This window comes from Dendrobates tinctorius, unplaced genomic scaffold (assembly GCF_039654945.1).
Source record: "Dendrobates tinctorius isolate UK_male_01 unplaced genomic scaffold, ASM3965494v1 ptg000100l, whole genome shotgun sequence".
Taxonomy (NCBI): domain Eukaryota; kingdom Metazoa; phylum Chordata; class Amphibia; order Anura; family Dendrobatidae; genus Dendrobates; species Dendrobates tinctorius.
The window spans coordinates 4,699,535-4,723,933 of record NW_027361768.1 but is presented as its reverse complement, the minus strand read 5'-3'; the positions used below and the strand labels follow the sequence as shown (position 1 = coordinate 4,723,933).

Genomic DNA, 24,399 nt, shown 5'->3' with positions numbered 1-24,399 from the left:
GCCAACCCCCGCCCAATTCCACGGCCTCTTCCACCAGCCTTCCTCATTTTTGGTAGAAATGTAGACAAAATCCAACAAACTATATAGTAATGTAAAACAAGGTACAAGGTGTCTATAGGACAGGGGAGATTTTGAATTTCTGCAGACACTTGTGGACACTGGACACTTTTGGATTGTGTGAGGCCCAATGACTATCTGAGCGCTATGTGACAGGCTCGATGGCACAGCTGTGACCAAAGTGACTAGAGGATAAGGGAGATTTTGAATTTCTGCACACACTTGTGGACACTGGACACTTTTGGATTGTGTGAGGCCCAATGACTATCTGAGCGCTATGTGACAGGCTCGATGGCACAGCTGTGACCAAAGTGACTAGAGGATAAGGGAGATTTTGAATTTCTGCACACACTTGTGGACACTGGACACTTTTGGATTGTGTGAGGCCCAATGAATATCTGAGCGCTATGTGACAGGCTCGATGGCACAGCTGTGACCAAAGTGACTAGAGGATAAGGGAGATTTTGAATTTCTGCACACACTTGTGGACACTGGACACTTTTGGATTGTGTGAGGCCCACTGATATCTGAGCGCTATGTCACAGGCTCGATGGCACAGCTGTGACCAAAGTGACGAGAGGATAAGGGAGATTTTGAATTTCTGCACACACTTGTGGACACTGGACACTTTTGGATTGTGTGAGGCCCAATGAATATCTGAGCGCTATGTGACAGGCTCGATGGCACAGCTGTGACCAAAGTGACGAGAGGATAAGGGAGATTTTGAATTTCTGCACACACTTGTGGACACTGGACACTTTTGGATTGTGTGAGGCCCAATGAATATCTGAGCGCTATATGACAGGCTCGATGGCACAGCTGTGACCAAAGTGACTAGAGGATAAGGGAGATTTTGAATTTCTGCACACACTTGTGGACACTGGACACTTTTGGATTGTGTGAGGCCCAATGAATATCTGAGCGCTATGCGACAGGCTCGATGGCACAGCTGTGACAAAAGAGACGAGAGGATAAGGGAGATTTTGAATTTCTGCAGACACTTGTGGACACTGGACACTTTTGGATTGTGTGAGGCCCACTGATATCTGAGCTCTATGTGACAGGCTCGATGGCACAGCTGTGACAAAAGTGACTAGAGGATAAGGGAGATTTTGAATTTCTGCAGACACTTGTGGACACTGGACACTTTTGGATTGTGTGAGGCCCACTGATATCTGAGCGCTATGTCACAGGCTCGATGGCACAGCTGTGACAAAAGTGACGAGAGGATAAGGGAGATTTTGAATTTCTGCACACACTTGTGGACACTGGACACTTTTGGATTGTGTGAGGGCCACTGATATCTGAGCGCTATGTCACAGGCTCGATGGCACAGCTGTGACCAAAGTGACGAGAGGATAAGGGAGATTTTGAATTTCTGCATACACTTGTGGACACTGGACACTTTTGGATTGTGTGAGGCCCAATGAATATCTGAGCGCTATGTCACAGGCTCGATGGCACAGCTGTGACAAAAGTGACGAGAGGATAAGGGAGATTTTGAATTTCTGCACACACTTGTGGACACTGGACACTTTTGGATTGTGTGAGGCCCACTGATATCTGAACGCTATGTGACAGGCTCGATGGCACAGCTGTGACCAAAGTGACTAGAGGATAAGGGAGATTTTGAATTTCTGCACACACTTGTGGACACTGGACACTTTTGGATTGTGTGAGGCCCAATGAATATCTGAGCGCTATGTGACAGGCTCGATGGCACAGCTGTGACCAAAGTGACTAGAGGATAAGGGAGATTTTGAATTTCTGCAGACACTTGTGGACACTGGATACTTTTGGATTGTGTGAGGCCTACTGATATCTGAGCGCTATGTGACAGGCTCGATGGCACAGCTGTGACAAAAGTGACGAGAGGATAAGGGAGATTTTGAATTTCTGCAAACACTTGTGGACACTGGACACTTTTGGATTGTGTGAGGCCCAATGAATATCTGAGCGCTATGTGACAGGCTCGATGGCACAGCTGTGACCAAAGTGACTAGAGGATAAGGGAGATTTTGAATTTCTGCAGACACTTGTGGACACTGGACACTTTTGGATTGTGTGAGGCCCAATGAATATCTGAGCGCTATGTGACAGGCTCGATGGCACAGCTGTGACCAAAGTGACTAGAGGATAAGGGATATTTTTAATTTCTGCAGACACTTGTGGACACTGGACACTTTTGGATTGTGTGAGGCCCACTGATATCTGAGCGCTATGTCACAGGCTCGATGGCACAGCTGTGACAAAAGTGACGAGAGGATAAGGGAGATTTTGAATTTCTGCAGACACTTGTGGACACTGGACACTTTTGGATTGTGTGAGGCCCACTGATATCTGAGCGCTATGTGACAGGCTCGATGGCACAGCTGTGACCAAAGTGACTAGAGGATAAGGGAGATTTTGAATTTCTGCAGACACTTGTGGACACTGGACACTTTTGGATTGTGTGAGGCCCAATGAATATCTGAGCGCTATGTGACAGGCTCGATGGCACAGCTGTGACCAAAGTGACTAGAGGATAAGGGAGATTTTGAATTTCTGCACACACTTGTGGACACTGGACACTTTTGGATTGTGTGAGGGCCACTGATATCTGAGCGCTATGTCACAGGCTCGATGGCACAGCTGTGACAAAAGTGACGAGAGGATAAGGGAGATTTTGAATTTCTGCAGACACTTGTGGACACTGGACACTTTTGGATTGTGTGAGACCCACTGATATCTGAGCGCTATGTCATATGCTCGATGGCACAGCTGTGACAAAAGTGACTAGAGGATAAGGGAGATTGGATTGCTTTTAAAAAAGCAGTTTGCAGAGCAGTGGGTAAACAGCAATACCAGCCTGTCAGGAAGCCTTAATAGGCAGCCCAACAACCAACACCACTGATACACCACAATATAGCCTCCCCTTGCACTGCACACACAGTGACTGGTGTGTTGTGCAGGCCAAATCGCTAGCATCAGAAGCAGTTTTTTTTCTTCTCAGCAGGACAAAAAAAAAAAAATTGGGATTGCTTTTAAAAAAGCAGTTTGCGGAGCAGTGGGTAAACAGCAATGCAGGAATGTCAGGAAGCCTTAGAAGGCAGCCCAACAACCAACACCACTGATACACCACTATATAGCCTACCCTTGCACTGCACACACAGTGACTGGTGTGTTGTACAGGCAAAATCGCTAGCAGCAGAAGCAGTTTTTTTTTCTTCTTCCCTGCCTAACGCTCTCCCTACAGAATCAGCAGCAACCTCTCCCTATGCTAAGATCGGCAGAAGTAAGATGGCGGTCGGCGTGCACGCCCTTTTATACCCCCTGTGACGCCCACCAAAGCAAGCCAATCACTTGCATGCCCTTCTGAAAGATGGTGGTGACCCGTGCCTATGTCATCACGTTGCCCACAGTGTCCGTGGATCCTGAATGGCTGAAAAAGAGCGCAAAACAAACTTTTGAAACGCGACTTTGGCGCGTAAGTTGCCGACCTCGTGGCCGACCTAATCCTAGGGTCGGGTTTCGTTTCATGAAACCCGACTTTGCCAAAAGTCGGCGACTTTTGAAATTTTTCGACCCGTTTCGCTCAACTCTATTCAAGAGGACAATAGAATCATAGAATCATAGAATCATAGAATCGTAGAGTTGGAAGGGACCTCCTGGGCCATCTGGTCCAACCCCCTGCTCAAAGCAGGATTCGCTAAATCATCCCAGTCAGATGTCTGTCCAGCCTCTGTTTGAAGACTTCCATTGAAGGAGAACTCACCACTTCTCGTGGCAGCCTGTTCCACTCATTGATCACTCTAACTGTCAAAAAGTTTTTTCTAATATCTAATCTGTGTCTCCTCCCATTCAGTTTCATCCCATTGCTTCTAGTCTTTCCTTGTGCAAATGAGAATAAAGTTGATCCTTCTACAATGTGACAGCCCTTTAGATATTTGTAGACAGCTATTAAGTCTCCTCTCAGTCTTCTCTTTTGCAAACTAAACATTCCCAAATCCTGCAACCTTTCCTCATAAGACAGGGTTTGCAGACCGGTCACCATTCTGGTCGCTCTTTTCTGAACTTGCTCCAGTTTGTTGATGTCTTTTTTAAAATGTGGTGCCCAAAACTGGACACAATATTCCAGATGAGGTCTGACCAAAGAGGAGTAGAGGGAAATAATGACTTCACGTGATCTAGACTGTATGCTTCTGTTAATACATCCTAGAATTGCATTTGCCTTTTTTGCTGCTGCATCACACTGTTGACTCATATTCAGTCTGTGATCTATTAGTATACCCAAGTCTTTTTCACATGTGCTGTCACTTAGCCCTATTCCTCCCATTCTATATATGCTTTTTCCATTTTTATTGCCCAGATGTAGTACTTTGCATTTCTCCCTGTTAAAAACCATTCTGTTAGTTGCTGCCCACTTCTCCAGTTTATTTAAATCTTTTTGAATCCTCTCTCTCTCTTCTCTAGTATTAGCTATCCCTCCTAGCTTTGTGTCATCAGCAAATTTAATCAGTTTACCCTCAATTCCTTCATCTAAATCGTTGATAAAGATGTTGAACAATACAGGGCCCAGGACAGAGCCCTGTGGTACCCCACTTGAGACATTCTTCCAACTGGATGTGCAGCCATTTACGACCACTCTTTGGGTCCGATCACTAAGCCAGTTATGAATCCACCTAACAGTTGCCTTGTCCATTCCATACTTAATCATTTTTTCAATAAGGATTGTATGAGAGACTTTGTCAAATGCTTTGCTGAAGTCAAGATATACTATATCTACAGCATTTCCTTGATCCACCCAATCAGTGATACCGTCATAGAAGGAAATTAAGTTAGTCTGACATGACTTATTAGTTACAAACCCATGCTGACTCTGTTTAATCACTTCATTCTTATCCAGGTATTGACATACATGTTGTTTAATAATTTGTTCAAAGATCTTTCCTGGTATAGAAGTCAGACTCACTGGCCTATAGTTACCTGGGTCCACCTTCTTCCCCTTTTTGAAGATAGGAACAACATTTGCTCTTCTCCAGTCTTCTGGCACTTCTCCTGTTCTCCAAGAATTTTCAAAGATTATAGAGAGGGGTTCAAAAATTTCTTCTGCTATCTCCTTCAGTACTCTGGGGTGTAATTCATCTGGACCTGGAGACTTGAATTCATTTAGGCTAGCTAAGTGTTTCCTCACTATCTTTCTGTTTATAGATATCCTGGATTCTTCTATTCCCTTAATAGGACAGTGAATAACAGTTGATGTTACATTTCCTTTCTGAGAGAAAACAGATGCAAAATAGGAATTTAAAAGTTCAGCCTTCTCAACATCCTGTCTTACCATTTCATCATTTTCATCCTGTAAAAATCCTATAGCATCTTTGACTTTTCTTTTACTTTTGACATATCCCCAAAATCCTTTATTATTGCTTTTGACATCTCTTGCAAGCCTCAATTCATTTTCAGCTTTAGATAAATCTGATTTGTGCCCTGCAGGTTCTGCAGACAGCATTATATTCTTCTTTAGATATGCCTCCCTCTTTCCATTTTATAAACATTTTTTTCTTCCTTTTTAGCATGTGCTTAAGTTCTGTGTTCATCCATCCTGGTTTCCTTAACTGCTTCCTATTCTTCCCTCTTTTCGGAATTGTTAACAACTGTGCTTTGAGAATTTCATTTTTCAAGATTTCCCATCCTTCCTGGACATTTTTGTCTTTAAGGATATCCAGCCATTGGATCCCTCCAATTCTCTTTCTGAATCCCTTAAAATCTGCCTTTCTGAAATCTAACCTTGACGTCTGAGTCTTCACAGGTCTTCCGCCTCTAGTTATCCAAAATTCTAAAATAGCATGGTCGCTACCTCCTAGGGTCCCAGCCACTTTTACCTCCTTAACCATTTCCTCCCTGTTTATAAGGATTAGATCCAAGGTAGCAGTTCCCCTTGTTTTCTCCCTTACCTTTTGGAAGATAAAGTTGTCAGCAAGAGAGGATAAGAATTTCCTTGACCTGTTAGTTTTGCCTGAGAGAGATTCCCAACAAATGTCTGGATAGTTGAAATCTCCCATGACAACTATGTCATATTTTTTGGAGAACTTGGCCATTTGATGCATAAAGAGTTCATCCATAGCTTCAGCTTGCACAGGCGGCCTGTAGTAAATGCCTACAATGGTGTCCTTTCCATTGTTCTGTCCTTGTATTCTTACCCAAACAGTTTCCACAGAACTCCCAGTCTCTGAAGCTTCAATCTCTGTGCAGATATACGCGTTTCTAACATACAATGCGACACCCCCTCCTCGTTTATCAAGTCTGTTTCTTGCAAATAAGTTGTATCCTTCTAGTCTTGTATTCCAATCATGTGTATTGTCCCACCAAGTTTCAGTGATTCCAATGACATCATATTTCTTTTCCTGTGTTAGTAGTTCCAATTCTCCTTGTTTGTTGCCCATGCTTTGTGCATTAGTATAGAAACATTTTAGTTTGTGATTGGTTTCTCTTTCTCCAATATTTTTATTAATTAGATTCTTTCGTCTTTGTTCTTCCTTTCCACTTCTAATAGCAGAGTTCTCAATAGCATTTGTCAGGTGTATGGCTTTTTCTGGTCTTTTGCTTCCCTTCCCATGTTGTTCTAGTTTAAACAAAGAACAGGAAGACAACCACCAAGATGCAGAACAACAAGAGAGAGAAGACAAAGAAGCATAAAAAAACAAAGCAGAAGAACATTAAGCATAAGACTAATACTCTGAGCAAATGATATTATCTTATTTATAAACAGAAGAAGACTAAGCAGTGTATGGGGGTGAGTCCGTTCCTCCTCGTGGTGCCCCTGGAAAAGGCCTGCTGCTGCAGGCCAAACTGAACGCGGACAAATCCTGTTGTAAATCTTTTGTGACAGGCAGAACGGAAGGTGTAAACTTCTAACTTTTCTAGGTAACAACTACAGGAATGCCTGACACAAATAAGAATATGATGAAGAAGAATAGGAAGAAGATGAAGAAGTTGAATATGTAGAATAATAATTGTTGAATAAGAAGAATATGAAGAATGTAAGAAAAGGAAGAAGAAGAAGAATGTAAAAAAAGGAAGTAGAAGAATTTAAAAAAAGGAAGAAGAAGAATGTAAAAAAAGGAATAAGAAGAAGAATGTAAAAAAAGGAAGTAGAAGAATGTAAAAAAAGGAAGAAGAAGAAGAAGAAGAATGTAAAAAAAGGAATAAGAAGAAGAAGAAGAAGGTAAAAAAAGGAAGAAGAAGAAGAAAGAAGAAGAAAGAAGAAAGAAGAAGAAGACATACATGTCTGGCAAAATATAAATGAGGCTAACATAGTCAATATCTTTGTAACTCCTAACGTCTTTAAAAAAAAAGTTTAATTCCTGCTATTCCATTTGATTGGGCTAAACCTCGATGGCTTTAATGTCTCCTCCACCTCCCACAATACATTCAAAGAAAGGGTTTTTTTTAATTCCGATATTTTGGCCCCATTGACTTGCATTGGTTCCTGGTATCGGAAGCGGCGATGCCGATACTTTTTTTTAAGATCGGCCGATCCATTCCGATCCGATATTTTCAAGTATCGGCTGGTATCGCTCAACTCTATTCACAACACATATGCCTTAGTGGTTTATCATGCTAAACTTGCATTATTATTATTATTATTATTATTATTATTATTATTATTATTTATTATAGCAGAATTTATTCCATGGCGCTTTACATGTGAGGAGGGGTATACATAATACATACAAGTAGAGCAATCTTAAACAATACAAGTCACGACTGGTACAGGATGAGAGAGGACCCTGCCCACGAGAGCTCACAATCTACAACGGGATGGGTGAGGATACAGTAGGCGAGGGTAGAGCTGGTCATGCAGCGGTTTGGTGGATCGGTGGTTACTGCAAGTTGTAGGCTTGTCGGAATATAGCTGCATATACAGCTTCCTTATTCCACATTTGTGTCTGCACCTCTGAAGGGATAGATATGATTTTTTTTTATATGGGAGATTGTCTGCTAAGCCGTTTTTCTAATCCTATCCTGTGTGATACTGTCTGCTGAGCTGGGTATCTAATCCTATCCTGTGTGATACTGTCTTCTGAGCTGTGTATCTAATCCTATCAGGATGTGTGGTACTGTGTGCTGAGCCATGTATCTAATTCTATCCTGTGTGATACCAACTGCTGAGCCATCTATCGAATCCTCTCCTGTGTGATACTGTGTGCTGAGCCATGTAATTAATCCTATCCTGTGTGATACCATTTGCTGAGCCGTCTATCTAATCCTCTCCTGTGTGATACTGTCTGCTGAGACATGTATCTAATCCTATCCTTTGTGTTACTGTCTGCTGAGCTGTGCATCTAATCCTATCCTGTGTGATACTGTCTGCTGAGCTGTGTATCTAAGCCTATCGTGTGATACCATCTGCTGAGTCGTGTACATAATCCTATTCTGTGTTACCATCTGCTGAGCCATGTATCTAATCCTATCCTGTGTGTAACTGACTGCTGAGCTGTGTATTTAATACTATCCTGTGTGACACTGTCTGCTGAGCTGTGTATCTAATCCTACCCTGTGTGTTACTGTCTGCTGAGCCATGTATCTAATCCTATCCTGTGTGATACTGACTGCTGAGCCGTGTATCTTATCCTATCCTGTGTGATACTGACTGCTGAACCGTGTATCTAATCCTATCCTGTGTGATACTGTCTGCTGAGCTGTGTATCTAATCCTATCCTGTGTGATACTGACTGCTGACCTGTGCAGCAGAGAGAAAGATATAGGCCATAATAAGGGGATCACCACAAAACTTGGATATTATGCAGAAATTTTATTAGGTACAAAGGGACAAACAAAAAAACATTAAAATAGTCACACATGTGAGATAACAAGACAGCATTTAAGCTTAGAATGGAGCTTTAAACCTTGAACCAAACTCATATGTATGCAAATATACTCTATAACTTAGTAGCCTAGCTACCACAGGGGCAGGGGGGGCAGTGGCCTTGGGCCCCGCGCTCTGAGACGGCCCACCCACTGTAACTGTATCTGCTGCAGAGCAAGGAGAATCGATCATCTCCCTCCCTGCTCTGCTTTGTTCTCTCTTCTGTGTGCACAGGACCTGTGATGAGAACACAGGAAGGGAGGAGTCAGGGGTCACATGATCAAGGGCCTCAGTGTGCTGGTTGTCATAGTGCTGGATGAAGTGAAGTTTATGTGTGGGGTCAGGATTGGCTTACAGCTTGCATGTAGCAGAGCTGTGTGTGTACAAGGTGTACGGAGCAGAGCTGTGTGTGTACAAGGTGTACGGAGCAGAGCCGTGTATATGAGGAGTATGGAGCGGAACCGTGTGTGTACGAGGTATACGGAGCAGAGCCGTCTGTGTGCGAGGCGTACGGAGCAGAGCTGTGTGTGTGCGAAGTGTACGGAGCAGAGCCGTGTGTGTACGAGGTGTACGGAGCGGAGCCATGTGTGTACGAGGTGTACAGAGCGGAGCCATGTTTGTACGAGCGAAGTGTACGGAGCGGAGCCATGTGTGTACGAGGTGTACTGAGAGGAACCATGTGTGTAGGAGGTGTACGGAGCGGAGCTGTGTGTACGAGGTGTATGGAGCGGAGCCATGTGTGTACGAGGTGTACAGAGCGGAGCCATGTGTGTACGAGCGAGGTGTACAGAGCGGAGCCGTGTGTGTACGAGGTATACTGAGAGGAACCATGTGTGTATGAGGTGTACGGAGCGGAGCCATGTGTACGAGATGTATGGAGCGGAGCCGTGTGTGTACGAGGTGTGCGGAGCCATGTGTGTACGAGCAAGGTGTACGGAGCGGAGTTGTGTGTGTACGAGGTGTAGAGAGCAGAGCCGCATGTGTATGAGCGAGTTGTAGGGAGCGGAGCCGCTTGTGTACGAGGTGTGCGGGGCTGCATGTGTACGAGGTGTATGGAGTGGAGCCGTGTGTGTATGAAGTGTACGGAGCGGAGCCGTGTGTGTACGAGTTGTACAGAGCGGAGCCTTGTGTGTACGGGAGAGGTGTATGGAGCAGAGCCGTGTGTGTACAAGCGAGGTGTACAGAGCAGAGCCGTGTGTGTACAAGGTGTATTGAGCGGAGCATGTGTGTACAAGGTGTACGGAGCAAAGCTGTATGTGTACGAGGTGTGCGGAGTGGAGCCGTGTGTTTACAAGCGAGGTGTACAGAGCGGAGCCATGTGTGTACAAAGTGTACGAAGTGGAGCCATGTGTGTACGAAGTGGAGCCGTGTGTGTCTGAGGTGTACGAAGTGGAGATGTGTAGGAGGTGTACGTAGCAGAGCCGTGTTTTTACAAGGTGTACGGAGCAGAGCCGTGTGTGTACGAGGTGTACAGAACGGAGCCCTGTGTGTACAAAGTGTACGGAGCTGAGCTGTGTGTGTACGGAGTGGAGCCACATGTGTATGGAGCAGAGCCTTGTGTGTATGGAGCGAAGCCATGTGTATGGGGTGTAAAGAGCGGAGCCGTGTGTATGGGGCATACGAAATGGAGCCCTGTGTGTACAAAGTGTATGGAGCTGAGCAGAGCCATGTGTGTATGGGGTGTATGGAGTGGAGCTGCGTGTGTACGAGGTGTATGGAGCAGAGCCATGTTTACAAGGTTTACGGAGTGGAGCCTTGTGTGTACAAAGTGTACAGAGCGTGGCCGCGTGTATGCAAGGTGTACGGAGCAGAGCCACATGTGTACGAAGTTTATGGAGTGAAGTCATGTGTGTTATGATGAGTCACCGAAGGAGGAAAAAACAAAATACAAGCTAAGTCCAGAAAAACCAGAGAGGTTGGCAGCTATCGGATTGCAGACCCCTGAACCTATCCACAACAACTAGCAGTAGCCGTGGGGGGTTCCTACGGTGCCCAAGACCCCTCGATCACAGCCGGAGAACTATATAGCCTAAAGACAGAAAGGGGAAAAACTAAACTGCCCCAGAGCAGACCCCAAAGCAATAGGCAGCCCCCAACATATAATGACGGTGAAGCAAGATGAAAACACTAACACAGATAGAAAATAGGTTGAGCAAATGATGGGGCCCAAGCTAACTACATAGGACAGGATAGGAAAGCTGCTGTCTGCCATCCGCAAAAACCCTATGAAAATGAGCCAACTGACTGATAGGAAAAACAGGCCCTGAAGTCGCTAGGCTTCAAAAGACTATATCAGCACTCAGGTATATTCTGAAGACAGAGCAAAAGATCAACAGATCAAAGACAAAAATGGAATTCAGCTCACCCCCGCCGGGGATGGCAGAACTCCCAAAAAACAAGGCAAAACAAAAACAAAACTGAAGAGTACAAAGCAGAGCAGAAAAACTTAGCTTTGAGATGCAGGAATCAGACTGGTCTCCAAGAATCCAGCAGGAAAATCACCAGCCAGGAAGAAGGGCGTCGGCAGCCTTATATCCAGTCCTCAATTCCAGCCACCCAGTCATCATCTAGCTGCCCATATGTTTGGTTATCAGCCTCACTACCTTCCTTCACCAGAGGAGGGAGTTCATCAGACCTCAATGGTGAAGGGAAAAATGAACTCACAACAGTACCTCCCCCTTGAGGAGGGGTCACCGAACCCTCATCCATGCCACCAGGGCGATCCAGGTGAGCCCGATGAAAGGCAAGCACCAATCTTTCGGCATGAATATCAGAGGCAGAGACCCAGGAATTATCCTCCTGACCCTTCCACTTAACCAAATACTGGAGTCTCTGTCTAGCCAGACGGGAATCCAGTATCTTCTCTACCTCATATTCCATGTTACCTTCAACCAATATAGGGTCAGGAGGTGCCACCACAGGAACTACTGGTTCAACAAACCTTTTCAACAAGGACTTATGAAACACATTATGAATTTTAAATGTGACAGGAAGAGCCAACTGAAAAGAGACCGGATTAATAATCTCCAAAATCTTGTAAGGTCCAATAAATCTAGGCTTAAACTTAGGAGAAGCCACCTTCATAGCGATACTTTTTGATGACAACCAAACCATATCACCCACCTTAAACTGGGGACCAACGGTCCTACGCCAGTTGGAAAACCACTGGGCCTTTTCCTGGGAGAGAGACAACTTATCCACTACTTGGTCCCAGATCTGGTGCATTCTCTCCACCACAGTGTCAACACCTGGGCAGGCAGAAGGCTCCACCTGCCCTGAAGAAAATCAAGGGTGAAAACCAAAGTTACAAAAGAAAGGTGACATCAAAGTGGCAGAACTAGCCATAGATTATTTAAAGCAAATTCGGCCAAGGGCAAAAATGAAACCCAATCATCCTGATCGGCAGAAATAAAACATCTCAAATACGACTCCAAAGTCTGGTTTGTTCTCTCCGTCTGCCCATTGGTCTGAGGGTGAAATGCAGAGGAGAAGGACAACTGAATTCCCAGCTTGGAACAGAAAGTCCTCCAAAATCTAGACACAAACTGAACTCCTCTGTCAGATACTATGTTCTCAGGAATCCCGTGCAAGCGAACCACCTGTTGCAAAAACAAGGGCACCAACTCAGAGGAAGATGGCAACTTAGGGAGTGGTACAAGATGGACCATCTTAGAGAATCTATCACAAATCACCCAAATAACAGTCATTCTCTGAGAGACAGGCATATCAGAGATAAAATTCATTGAAATATGGGTCCATGGCCTCCTGGAGACCGGCAAAGGCATCAACAAGCCACTAGAGCGAGAACAAGGTTTAGACCGGGAGCAAGTCCCACAGGACTGCACAAAATTCCTGACATCATGAGACAAGGCGGGCCACCAAAAAGACCGACTCACCAGATCTCTAGTACCAAAGATACCTGGATGACCAGCCAATGCAGAGCAATGAACTTCAGACATCACTCTCTTCCTCCACTGGTCAGGAACATACAACTTTCCACTGGGACAACGCTCAGGTTTATCCTCCTGAAACTCTTCCAGAGCACGTCTCAAATCGGGTGAGATGGCAGAAAGAACTACCCCCTCGCCTAAGATGGTAGCAGGCTTAGTCACTACAGGAGAATCAGCAAGGAAACTCCTAGAGAGGGCGTCTGCCTTGACATTCTTAGTGCCTGGATGAAAAGAGACCACAAAATCAAAACGTGTGAAAAACAAGGCCCACCTAGCCTGTCTAGGATTCAAGCGCTTGGCCGACTCCAGGTAAATCAAATTCTTGTGGTCAGTAAGGACCACGACTTGGTGTTTGGCTCCCTCCAACCAATGTCTCCACTCCTCAAATGCCCATTTCATGGCCAACAGTTCCCGATTCCCCACATCATAGTTACGTTCGGATGGGGAGAACTTTCGGGAAAAGAAAGCACAAGGATTCATTTTAGATGTCACAGGATCTTTCTGGGACAACACCGCTCCTGCACCAATCTCAGAAGCGTCCACCTCCACCTGAAACGGGAGTGAGACATCAGGTTGCCGCAAAACAGGAGCAGAAGTGAATCTTCGCTTCAGCTCCTGAAAGGAAAAAACAGCCTCCGGAGACCAATTCAGCACATCAGCACCCTTCCTAGTCAAATCCGTCAATGGCTTGGCAATACCAGAAAAATTAGCTATAAATTTCCGATAAAAATTAGCAAAACCCAAAAACTTCTGGAGGGCCTTCAAAGAAGTGGGCTGAACCCAATCATAAATGGCCTGTACCTTGGCCGGGTCCATTTCAATAGTTGACGGAGACAAAATAAATCCCAAAAATGAAATCCTCTGTACCCCAAAAGTCATTTCGATCCCTTGACATACAGGGAATTCTCCCTCAAAATCCGGAACACAGTCCGAACATGTTCCACATGAGAGTCCCAATTCTTGGAGAAGATCAAAATATCATCCAGATAGATAATCAAAAATTTATCCACAAAGTCTCGGAATATATTGTTCATGAAGCACTGGAAGACAGAAGGGGCATTAGTGAGCCCAAAAGGCATCACCAGGTACTCAAAATGTCCCTCCGGAGTATTAAACGCCGTCTTCCATTCATCCCCATGCTTAATGCGAATAAGATTATACGCCCCCCTGAGGTCAAGCTTGGTAAACCAGCAAGCACCTTTAACTCTGGAGAATAGATCAGAAATCAGGGGTAACGGATACTGATATTTAACAGTAATTTTGTTGAGGGCACGATAGTTAATACAAGGCCTTAATGAACCATCCTTTTTAGCCACGAAAAAAAACCCAGCACCTAAGGGTGAAGAGGATGGTCTAATATCACCCTTCTCCAATGCCTCCTTAATATAGGATCGCATAGCCTCGTGCTCGGGTACAGATAAATTGAAAAGCCGACCCTTGGGGAATTTACACCCCGGGTTCAGCTCAATTGCACAGTCATACCTCCTATGAGGAGGCAAAGACGCAGACTCATTCTCACTAAATACATCATAAAAGTCAGCCAAATAGTCAGGAACATCATGCGACTGGGGAGAAGTGGAGAAAACACTGTTGTGAGTTCATTTTTCCCTTCACCATTGAGGTCTGATGAACTCCCTCCTCTGGTGAAGGAAGGTAGTGAGGCTGATTACCAAACACATGGGCAGCAAGATGATGACTGGGTGGCTGGAATTGAGGACTGGATATAAGGCTGCCGACGCCCTTCTTCCTGGCTGGTGATTCTGTTATGATGAGTCACTGAAGGAGGAAAAAACAAAATACAAGCTAAGTCCAGAAAAACCAGAGAGGTTGGCAGCTATCGGATTGCAGACCCCTGAACCTATCCACAACAACTAGCAGTAGCCGTGGGGGGTTCCTACGGTGCCCTAGACCCCTCGATCACAGCTGGAGAACTATATAGCCTAAAGACAGAAAGGGGAAAAACTAAACTGCCCCAGAGCAGACCCCAAAGCAATAGGCAGCCCCCAACATATAATGACGGTGAAGCAAGATGAAAACACTAACACAGATAAAAAGATAGGTTGAGCAAATGATGGGGCCCAAGCTAACTACATAGGACAGGATAGGAAAGCTGCTGTCTGCCATCCGCAAAAACCCTATGAAAATGAGCCAACCGACTGATAGGAAAAACAGGCCCTGAAGTCGCTAGGCTTCAAAAGACTATATCAGCACTCAGGTATATTCTGAAGACAGAGCAAAAGATCAACAGATCAGAGACAAAAATGGAATTCAGCTCACCCCCAGCCGGGGATGGCAGAACTCCCAAAAGACAAGGCAAAACAAAAACAAAACTGAAGAGTACAAAGCAGAGCAGAAAAACTTAGCTTTGAGATGCAGGAATCAGACTGGTCTCCAAGAATCCAGCAGGAAAATCACCAGCCAGGAAGAAGGGCGTCGGCAGCCTTATATCCAGTCCTCAATTCCAGCCACCCAGTCATCATCTAGCTGCCCATGTGTTTGGTAATCAGCCTCACTACCTTCCTTCACCAGTGGAGGGAGTTCATCAGACCTCAATGGTGAAGGGAAAAATGGACTCACAACACATGTGTGTACTGAGTGGAGCCGTGAGTGTGCTAGGTGTATGGAGCGGAGCCATGTGTGTACGAGTTATATAAAGTGGAACTGTGTGTGTATGAGGTGTGCGGAGCCATGTGTGTAAAAGGTTTATGTTGGGGAGCATTCATACCTCCCAACCATCCCGGATCCAGTGGGACAGTCCCGATTTTGAGAGGGAGTCTGCCCCACTGCCCCGGCCAGGAGCTTACTTTTTCCGCGGACACAGCAGTACATGGCAGAGCCCCGAGGAGCACTTTAAAATTCACATGTGACGTTCCACCCGAAGTGATGTGCTAGAAGCTGACCAGAAAGGAGGTAATTTCAGGAGGAGATTGTGAGGGAAGCATGGAGGCACTTCAGGGAATGCTTCAGATCCATCATCGTGTCCTCCTCCTCCAGCGCAGACAGCGGGATCGCCTTGGACTTGGGGATGTCGGCCATGTGAGCGGATCATGATATGTCCTGCACCGGGAGGCTCAGATGGGCATTACAATGGGAGCCAGGCTGCTATAGTATCTTTATAGAATCTTTCTTTCTTTCTCTCTCTCTGTTCTTTCTTTCTCTCTCTAATCTTTCTTTTGTTTCTCTCTCTGTTCTTTCTCTCTCTCTGTTCTTTCTTTCTTTATAATGTAGCCCCCTTCATATGGTATAATACAGCCCCCCAAAGAATATAATGTAGCCTCTTCAGAATATAATGCATTTCCCTCATGGTGTATCATGCTGCCTCCCTCATGGGGTATCATGCTGCCCTCCCTTATATGGGGTATCATGCTGCGCCCCCTCATGTGGGGTATCATACTACCCACCTCATACATGGTATCATGCTGCCCCCCATTATACTGGGTATCATGCTGCCCCCTCCTCATATGGGGTATATCATGCTGCCCCCTCATACGGGTATCGTGCTACCGCCCCACATACGGGGTGTCATAATCATGCAACCAGGACTCACTATATAAATTAAAAAACCCCACTATACTCACCTCTCCTCCTTGCTCCCACGCTGATTTCGGCGGCGACTCTGCTCCAATTTCAGGAGCTGTGCTGCAGTCAGACCAGCACACAGCGGAGACGTAATATCAATATTGGTCTTTTTATATATAGATTATTTTTAGCAACAGCGCGGTCATCTGCTTAGGTTCTCTGGTTAGGGGCCCAATCAGAAGTTTCGTCCCCCCTGAACCAAACCCCTAGCTACGCCTCTGCTATAACTATATAAATAGCATACCATCACTAAATTGCCAAATGACCAAAACCCTCACACATAAAGATGTGAAAACACACCTAACAGCTAAGATAGAAAAGAAATAAAAAAAAGCAAAAAAACACACATACCATGAGATTTGGCCTTCCAAAACCCTGTCTGATGACAAATGCACATCTAGCAGGATGCAGCAGGCCTCCACTAATAAAGGCAAGGGGAAGCACAGGTGCAAACTACTGATAAAAACAGCCCCCCCTACACCTACCAGACTATGGAGGGGTTGGCTGCCTAGTAGGAAAAATTGCACATTGATATGGCTTGCATAGGACGCCAGTCACACAGGTAAGTGTGATGTAAAGTGTCTGGCTTGCAGCCTATTAATGATGCCCATAGTATTATCAGGCGTGCTGTACTAGCACTATAGTATGCAAAACACAGGGACAGACGCCACAATAAACCAAGCCAAAAAGAGGCCTAGCTGCATCCTGCAAAGACTGATAGGATAAAAAGTGCAAAAAATTAATGCATATGATAAATACATTAAATGAGGTATTGGTTGAGATTTTGGCCAAAATAGATAAGCCCACAAGCCATGTCACGGCTCCTCATATTTGTGGGTCCTAACACACCTTTCCTTGATTAAATAGGCTATCCATACCCAAATATAAATGCACAGAATGGCTTACCAAATACAAGCACAGAGATATAAAATGGTTAGTCCAATCAGGGAAAAAGCCAATGTGGGGCACAAATCATCAGTAGCCCAAACAGGACCTATTGAAAAAAGGCAGGGTGAGGGATTAAATGAAAAAAAATAATAAAGAATTAGACTAAACACTAAAGTAGCTGCCCATGAATGAATATCATGGGACAACAGTGACTGCAACATGTGGAGCACACATAGAGACAGGCAAGGCAGAAGGAATAGCCGACGTGTGTCGCCACTCAGGGTGGCTTCGTCAGGGGTAGTCAATGCTAGTGACCTGTACCCATTATATAGCTATAATTAAATCAACAAATACATTGATACATTGAAGTTGTGCTGCTTACCAGGGAAGTGTGGGAGCCGCCATGCCGGAAGCGTATGATCAGGAATCGGCACTAGTACAAGGAGCTTGGTTGCTGGAGATGACGTATACATGTAATCATCAATCATCAATTTGTACTAGTGCCGCTTACTGATCATACGCTTCTGGTATGGTGTCTCCGACTACTACCCCTAATATCCCACATCATCCCATCAGCCATAGCCACCGGACTACTACCCCTAATATCCCACATCATCCCGTCAGCCAGAGCCACCGGACTACTCCCCCTAATATCCCACATCATCCCATCAGCCTGGGGTCAGAACCAGAGCGCTAAGTGGAATGGTCCTAACTTCCATACTAGGGATCCCTTTAATAGAAGCCTGGGGTGAGAATCAGAGCGCTAAGGGATTTACCCTAACTTCCATACCGGGGTTCCCTTTAAGAGAGGCCTGGTGTCTGTACCGGACTACTCCCCCTAATATCCCACATCATCCCATCAGCCTGGGATCAGAGCAAGAGCGCAGAGTGGATTTGCCCTCACTTCTGTACCGGGGATCCCTTTAAGAGGGGCCTGGGGTCAGAATCAGAGCTCAATGTGGATTTGCCCTCACTTCCATACCGGGTATCCCTTTAAGAGAGCCTAGGATCAGAAACAGAGTGCTGAGTGGATTTGCCCTGACTTCCATACCAAAGATCCTTTTAATAGAATCCTGGGGTCAGATTCAGAGCGTTGAGAGAGTTGCCCTAACTTCCACACAGGAGATCCATTTTAAGAGAGCATGGGGTCAGTACCAGAGCATTTGAAGGCAATTGCCCTGACTTCCATACCGGGGACCCCTTTAAGAGAACCTGCTGTCAGAACCAGAACACTGAGTGAAATTGCCCTAACTTCCATACCAGGGATCCCTTTAAGAGAGGCCTGAGGTTAGAACCAAAGCACTGGATGGATTTGCCCTGACTTCCATACCAATGATCCCTTTAATAGAAGCTTGGGGTCAGAATCAGAGCACTGAGGGATTTTCCCTGACTTCCATAACGGAAATCCCTTTATGAGAGGCCTGGGGTCAGTACCAAATCGCTGGCTGGATTTGCCCTAACTTCCATACCAATGATCCCTTTAAGAGGGAAGATGTGCCTATTGGATGGAGGATGTGTGATGTGTATATAGGCACGGGAGGGGGGATTCATTTCTGTCATGTGCTCTAAGCTCCTTTCTGGGGGGAAGACAATGGCTGGGAGCTTATGTTCCCAGGGATGCTTGATTTCTCCCACCATGTCAGTGTCTGCTGAGGTGTTGTCATGTGGGAAAACTGTTGGTCATAGCTACCAATCACAGCTCAGCTACTTTTAACCAGCTCTGGTGAAATGAGAGATGCTTAGTGATTGTTTGCATGGAAAACTGTTGCTCATAGCAACCAATCACAGCTCAGCTTCTTTTAAACAGCTCTGGTGAAATGAAAGCTGCTTTGTGATTGGTTGGTGATACACACACACATTCATTTTTATATATAGAGACTAGCTGAAGAGCCCGGCGCTGCCCAGGCATAGTAACTACGGTTAGTTATAACAAATTATGATTATATCTATATATATATAAAGCTGAGTGTAGAGCCCCACCCACTCCGCATAGCCACATTCACTATAATATCCCACATCATCCTGTCAGCCAGAGCTACCAGACTACTACCCCTAATATCCCACATTGTCCCGTCAGCCAGAGCCACCGGACTACTACCCCTAATATCCCACATCGTCCCATCAGCCAGAGCCACCAGACAACTACCATTAATATCCCACACCATCCCATCACAGCCGCCGGACTACTACCCCTAATATCCCACATCATCCCGTCAGCCAGAGCTACTGGACAACTAAGACTAATATCCCACATGATCCCGTCACAGCCACCAGACTACTACTCCTAATATCCCACATCATCCCATCAGTCAGAGCCACCAAACTACAACCTTTAATATCCCACATCATCCCATCAGCCAGAGCCACCGGACTACTACCCCTAATATCCCACATCTTCCCATCAGCCAGAGCCACCGGACTACTACCCTTAATATGCCATATCATCCCGTCAGCCAGAGCCACCTGACTACTACCTCTAATATCCCACATCATCCCATCAGCTAGAGGCACCAGACTACTACCCCTAATGTCCCACATCAGCCAAGGGTCAGAACCAGAGCGCTGAGTGGAACAGACCTAACTTCCATTCCGGGGATCCCTTTAAGAGAGGCCTGGTGTCAGAACCAGAGCGCTGAGTGGATTTGCCCTAACTTCCATACCAATGATCCCTTTAATAGAAGCCTGGGGTGAGAATCAGAGCGCTGAAGGATTTACCCAACTTCCATAGCAGAGATCCCTTTAAGAGAGGCCTGGGGTCAGTACCAAAGCGCAGAGTGGATTTGCCCTCACTTCCTTACTGGGGATCCCTTTAAGAGAGCCTGGGATCAGAACCAGAGCGTTGAGTGGATTTGCCCTGACTTGCATCCCAATGATAACTTTAATAGAATCCTGGGGTCAGAATCAGAGCACTGAGGGATTTGCCCTAACTTCCAAACAGGTGATCCCTTTAAGAGAGCCTGTGACAGTACTAGAGCATTTGAAGGCAATTGCCCAGACTTCCATACTGGGGATCCCTTTAAGAAAGGCCTGGGGTCAGTACCAAAGCACAGAGTGGATTTGCCCCAACTTCCATACCAATGATCCCTTTACGAGACTCTGGGGTCAGAACCACAGAGCTGAGTGGAACGGTCCTAACTTCCTTACCGGGGATCCCTTTAAGAGAGGCCTGGGGTCAAAACCAGAGTGCTGGATGGATTTGCCCTGACTTCCATACAGGAGATCCCTTTAAGACGGAAGATGTGCCTATGGATGGAGGATGTGTGATGCGTATATAGACATGTTAGGAGGGATTCATTTCTGTCATGTGCTCTCTGCTCCTTTCAGGGGGCAGACAATGGCTGGACCTTACGTTTCCGGGGATGCTAGATTTCTCCCACCATGTCAGTGTTGGCTGAGGTGTTGTCAAGTGGGAAAACTTGCTCATAGCAACCAATCACAGCTCAGCTTCTTTTAAACAGCTCAGGTGAAATGAAAGATGCTTCGTGATTGGTTGGTGATGCACACACACATACACATTCAGTTTTATATATAGAGATTTCTATGGCACTGGAGGACTGGTCTCAGGTTATCCAGAGCAGCAGTGCTTCTATCCAAATTTTGACTCATCTGTTGGCCAAACCCAGGAATTGGTCCAAAACAATCACACATGCATTTTTGTGGCAGATTTTGTTACAAATATTAATTTTTGTTTATCTTAGGGTAGGTTCACATTGCGTTAGGGGCCACGCGTTGAGCGCATCAGTTACATAGCGGCACTAACGCTATGTAACGGATGCGTTAACGCCAGTATTGGCCGCAATTATAGTAACGTATCCTTACACATGCCAATATCGGTCTGCGTTTTCAAGTGTATTGGGTCTAGCGCACAGTGAATGGATGCGTTCGCTGTGCATAGACCTGTATGGCTAACGCATGGTAGCGAAATGCTACCATGCGCTAGCACATACCATTAGCGCTAGGGCACAAAAGATGTCAAAAATGACATCAGCGTTAATGCATCCGTTTAAACGGATGTCCCTAACGCAATGGGAACCTAGCCTTATGAATTTATAAAATTCCAATAGAGAAGTCAATGGGATAAGACATGAAAAAAGGTTTACAAGGAGCATGCAACATTTCATGTAGGAACCTGCAGCTGTCAGCTAATACTTTATCACAGTAAATTGAAAAGAAAATTTACAATATCAAATGTAAGAGTGATACAACAATGCAACTAGCAAAAAAAATTCTATTTGTGGAACAACATTTAGAAAGTGATTCACTGAAGCAGAGTTTTCGTTTTATCTAAAACCAAAAGTGTATCCAGGAAAAATGAAGCAGCATAAGTTATTCCTTTACATTACGGTAATAAGTTTACTGTTCTGCAATTTTCACTTTTGCACCTTATTAACCAACAAAAGTTAACTATCGCTGAGCAGACATTTTCTATGAAGAATAATGCCACTTTTTATACTCAACGAATAGTTTCCATAAGTGGGATCATTTTTTAAAAGCAGAGCAGCATCAAGGCGCTGGATTTCTCTTCCATTTTAAGCTTCTTCTAACCCATTGGGGAGATAATAAGTGTCTAATAGCAAAACTGGTTTAGTTTCCTCTAGCAACCATTCAGAGTGCAGCTTTCATTTTACCAGAGCAGTGTGACAAGTGAAAGTTGTGCTTTGATTGGTTGCTATGGGCAACTAAGCCAGTTTTGCTATTGTACAGTTTTTGATTATCTCCCCCATTCTGTCGACTTTTGAGATGTGAAATCATGATGCGGAGTTTACATATAAAAGTTTTTTTGCCTCAGAAATGTAAAGATTTTTTTTGTCTCGCACTGTAATTTCTATGCCAATATTACAGCCAAATACTCTGGGCCGACAGCAGGTCTTTTAAGTTGAACCAACAACATTACAGGCAATTATGATACTGCCAGTTTGGATGATAAGACCTCTAGTAGTGTGTGAACAATCAGCCATAACACAAGCAGGGAATTAGCACATAAATGATTACACTCATCTTAAATTAATTATAGTAAAAAAGCAATTTAAAATGTCTCCGTTTTACACTTTTGATCCATAATTCTGCCCATGCACAATATTGTCAGGCCACACAAATCTATTGTGTATGATACATGTTGGCTGGTCCCTGGAGGCATTCATGGAGGAAAACACAGAAAACATATGTTCGTTATTTTTTTTGTTAATAGTGATCATTTTGACATAAATTTTGCCAATTATTTTTCATTTTTCTACAAGCTAAACATTGCAAAGCTGAATAATTTGTTTTTAGAAAGTATACTTGATAGCATATCAATGTAGACATTTTTGTTATTCAACTTATTAAGTGATCAGCAGGTGTTTTCAACTTAATACGGATTTAATTTTAGCATAATCTTGAAACAAGCTTTACTCACGTGTTGGAAATTTACTGTCATAGAAAATACTATTAGTTTAAACCAGAATGCTGTTTTTGTTGCTTTACAAGCATTATGAAATTGTTAAAATAATAAAAAATAATATATGCATACTTATACCAAACTGTACTCACTCTGTTGTTTTTGTCAGACTCTTCAACTTCTTCTTTGGTTAAGCCTTGGCGCATAAGAGCTTTTAAAATAATTATATTATTGGTACTGCATGCTTTAAATAGAGTGAGAGGTTCTGGACTTCCCACACTTTCCAAACTGCTATAACTATCAGTATCAAGATCTCCATGTTCAAACAGGTCATCATCTTCATTGTCTTCACTTTGCTGCCAGTAGCTAGGAGTCTCAATATCTGGTGGGTAAAAGGAGTCATCAGAAGTGATACTTCGAACATCACAAAAGTCATCATATTCTTCACATTCTTCATCTGTATTTAAATTGGAATTGCAAGTGGTAATGCAATGTTCCATGGTAGGAAGAACTGCAATAAGCTGTGGCAGTGGGTCCCCTGTACCCCGCCATGAAAAATCATCTTGTACTTCATTAATAGTTTCATCTTTTATCTCCAGTTCACTTTTTTCCTTTACTAGGCCAGTGGAATCATTCTCTTCTCCAATTGTAGGCACCTCTAACCTTTGCTTTTCTATCTTTTCCTCTCTTTCTGTATTTTGTTTTCCAGATAAAAGAACCATTTATCTTAACAGGATGAAAAAATCAGTTAATTCAAAAAATAATTAAAGTTTAAATGGCATTAAAGATTTGGTACACTTAGCCTAGATAGTTTAATAAGCCATAATGAAAATCATGGTTTCACAACAATGAAAATAAGTCAATTTATATAAAAAAAAGTCAATTTATATAAAAAGTAGTTGTATATTTTGTATATTAAAATGCTGCTAAAAAATTAAGTAAACAAACTAGACATTAAAACATCAATGCAAAACCTTGCTTGTTATTGCTAAATGACAATGATTTTTATAACAATATTTATCTCCATTATAGTAGATAGGATTGCAAAGTTATGAAAACAAAAGGTAAAGCCCCAAAATAATTGTCTAGTTCTTATACTCACATTCAGGAATGGAATATGATCCACTCTTCAATGTCAATGTAGTATTAAAATAGTCAAAGCTTCCTAAGATAACTCAAACTAGATCTACATTTCCTTTAGAAAAATATATTGCATTAAATACTGTTTTTTGTAAGGCAGAATCATAACATGTAACAGGTTCCTCTAGTGTCTGCCTTGAATGGAGAAAAGACATTTGGAAAAGTCTATCTTCTTAATCCGATCATCATTTCTGAGAAGATTGAAAATCCAGCTTAGCATGTTGACATCAGAGCACATTTTAAGAGATTTAAATGGGAGATGTGCATCTGTTGATGTTCGGTACTGCAGAGCAAAGCACAATCATGCAAATATAGCAGGTGAGACTTTTGTTTGTTTCAAGTTCTATATCGATCTAACCTTCATTTATAGAGGTGTATTTTTCTGAGCCAAAATATTTGCATACAATTGTTTACACTGTTTTACTAGAGATGTATGTATAACAAAACATGCGTAATTGCAATAATATTCTGGGATAACTACCTCATTTTCTGAAACAATTTCAAGGGTGCCAACACTTTCAGCCATGACTGTATACAGGTGTTTCTCACAAAATTAGAAT

The 24,399-nt window shown here is 44.0% G+C and overlaps 1 protein-coding gene across 1 annotated transcript in view; it reads right to left on the bottom strand.

Moving 5' to 3' along the window:
• Positions 1–23,421, bottom strand: part of ANKRD33B (ankyrin repeat domain 33B) — a 1,334,158-nt gene extending 1,310,737 nt beyond the window's left edge. Inside the window, exon 1 of the mRNA XM_073587622.1 lies at positions 22,852–23,421. Within this exon, the coding sequence (XP_073443723.1) occupies positions 22,852–23,421 (570 nt within the window). The remainder of the gene's footprint in view (positions 1–22,851) is intronic.
• Between the last annotated feature and the right edge of the window lie 978 nt (positions 23,422–24,399).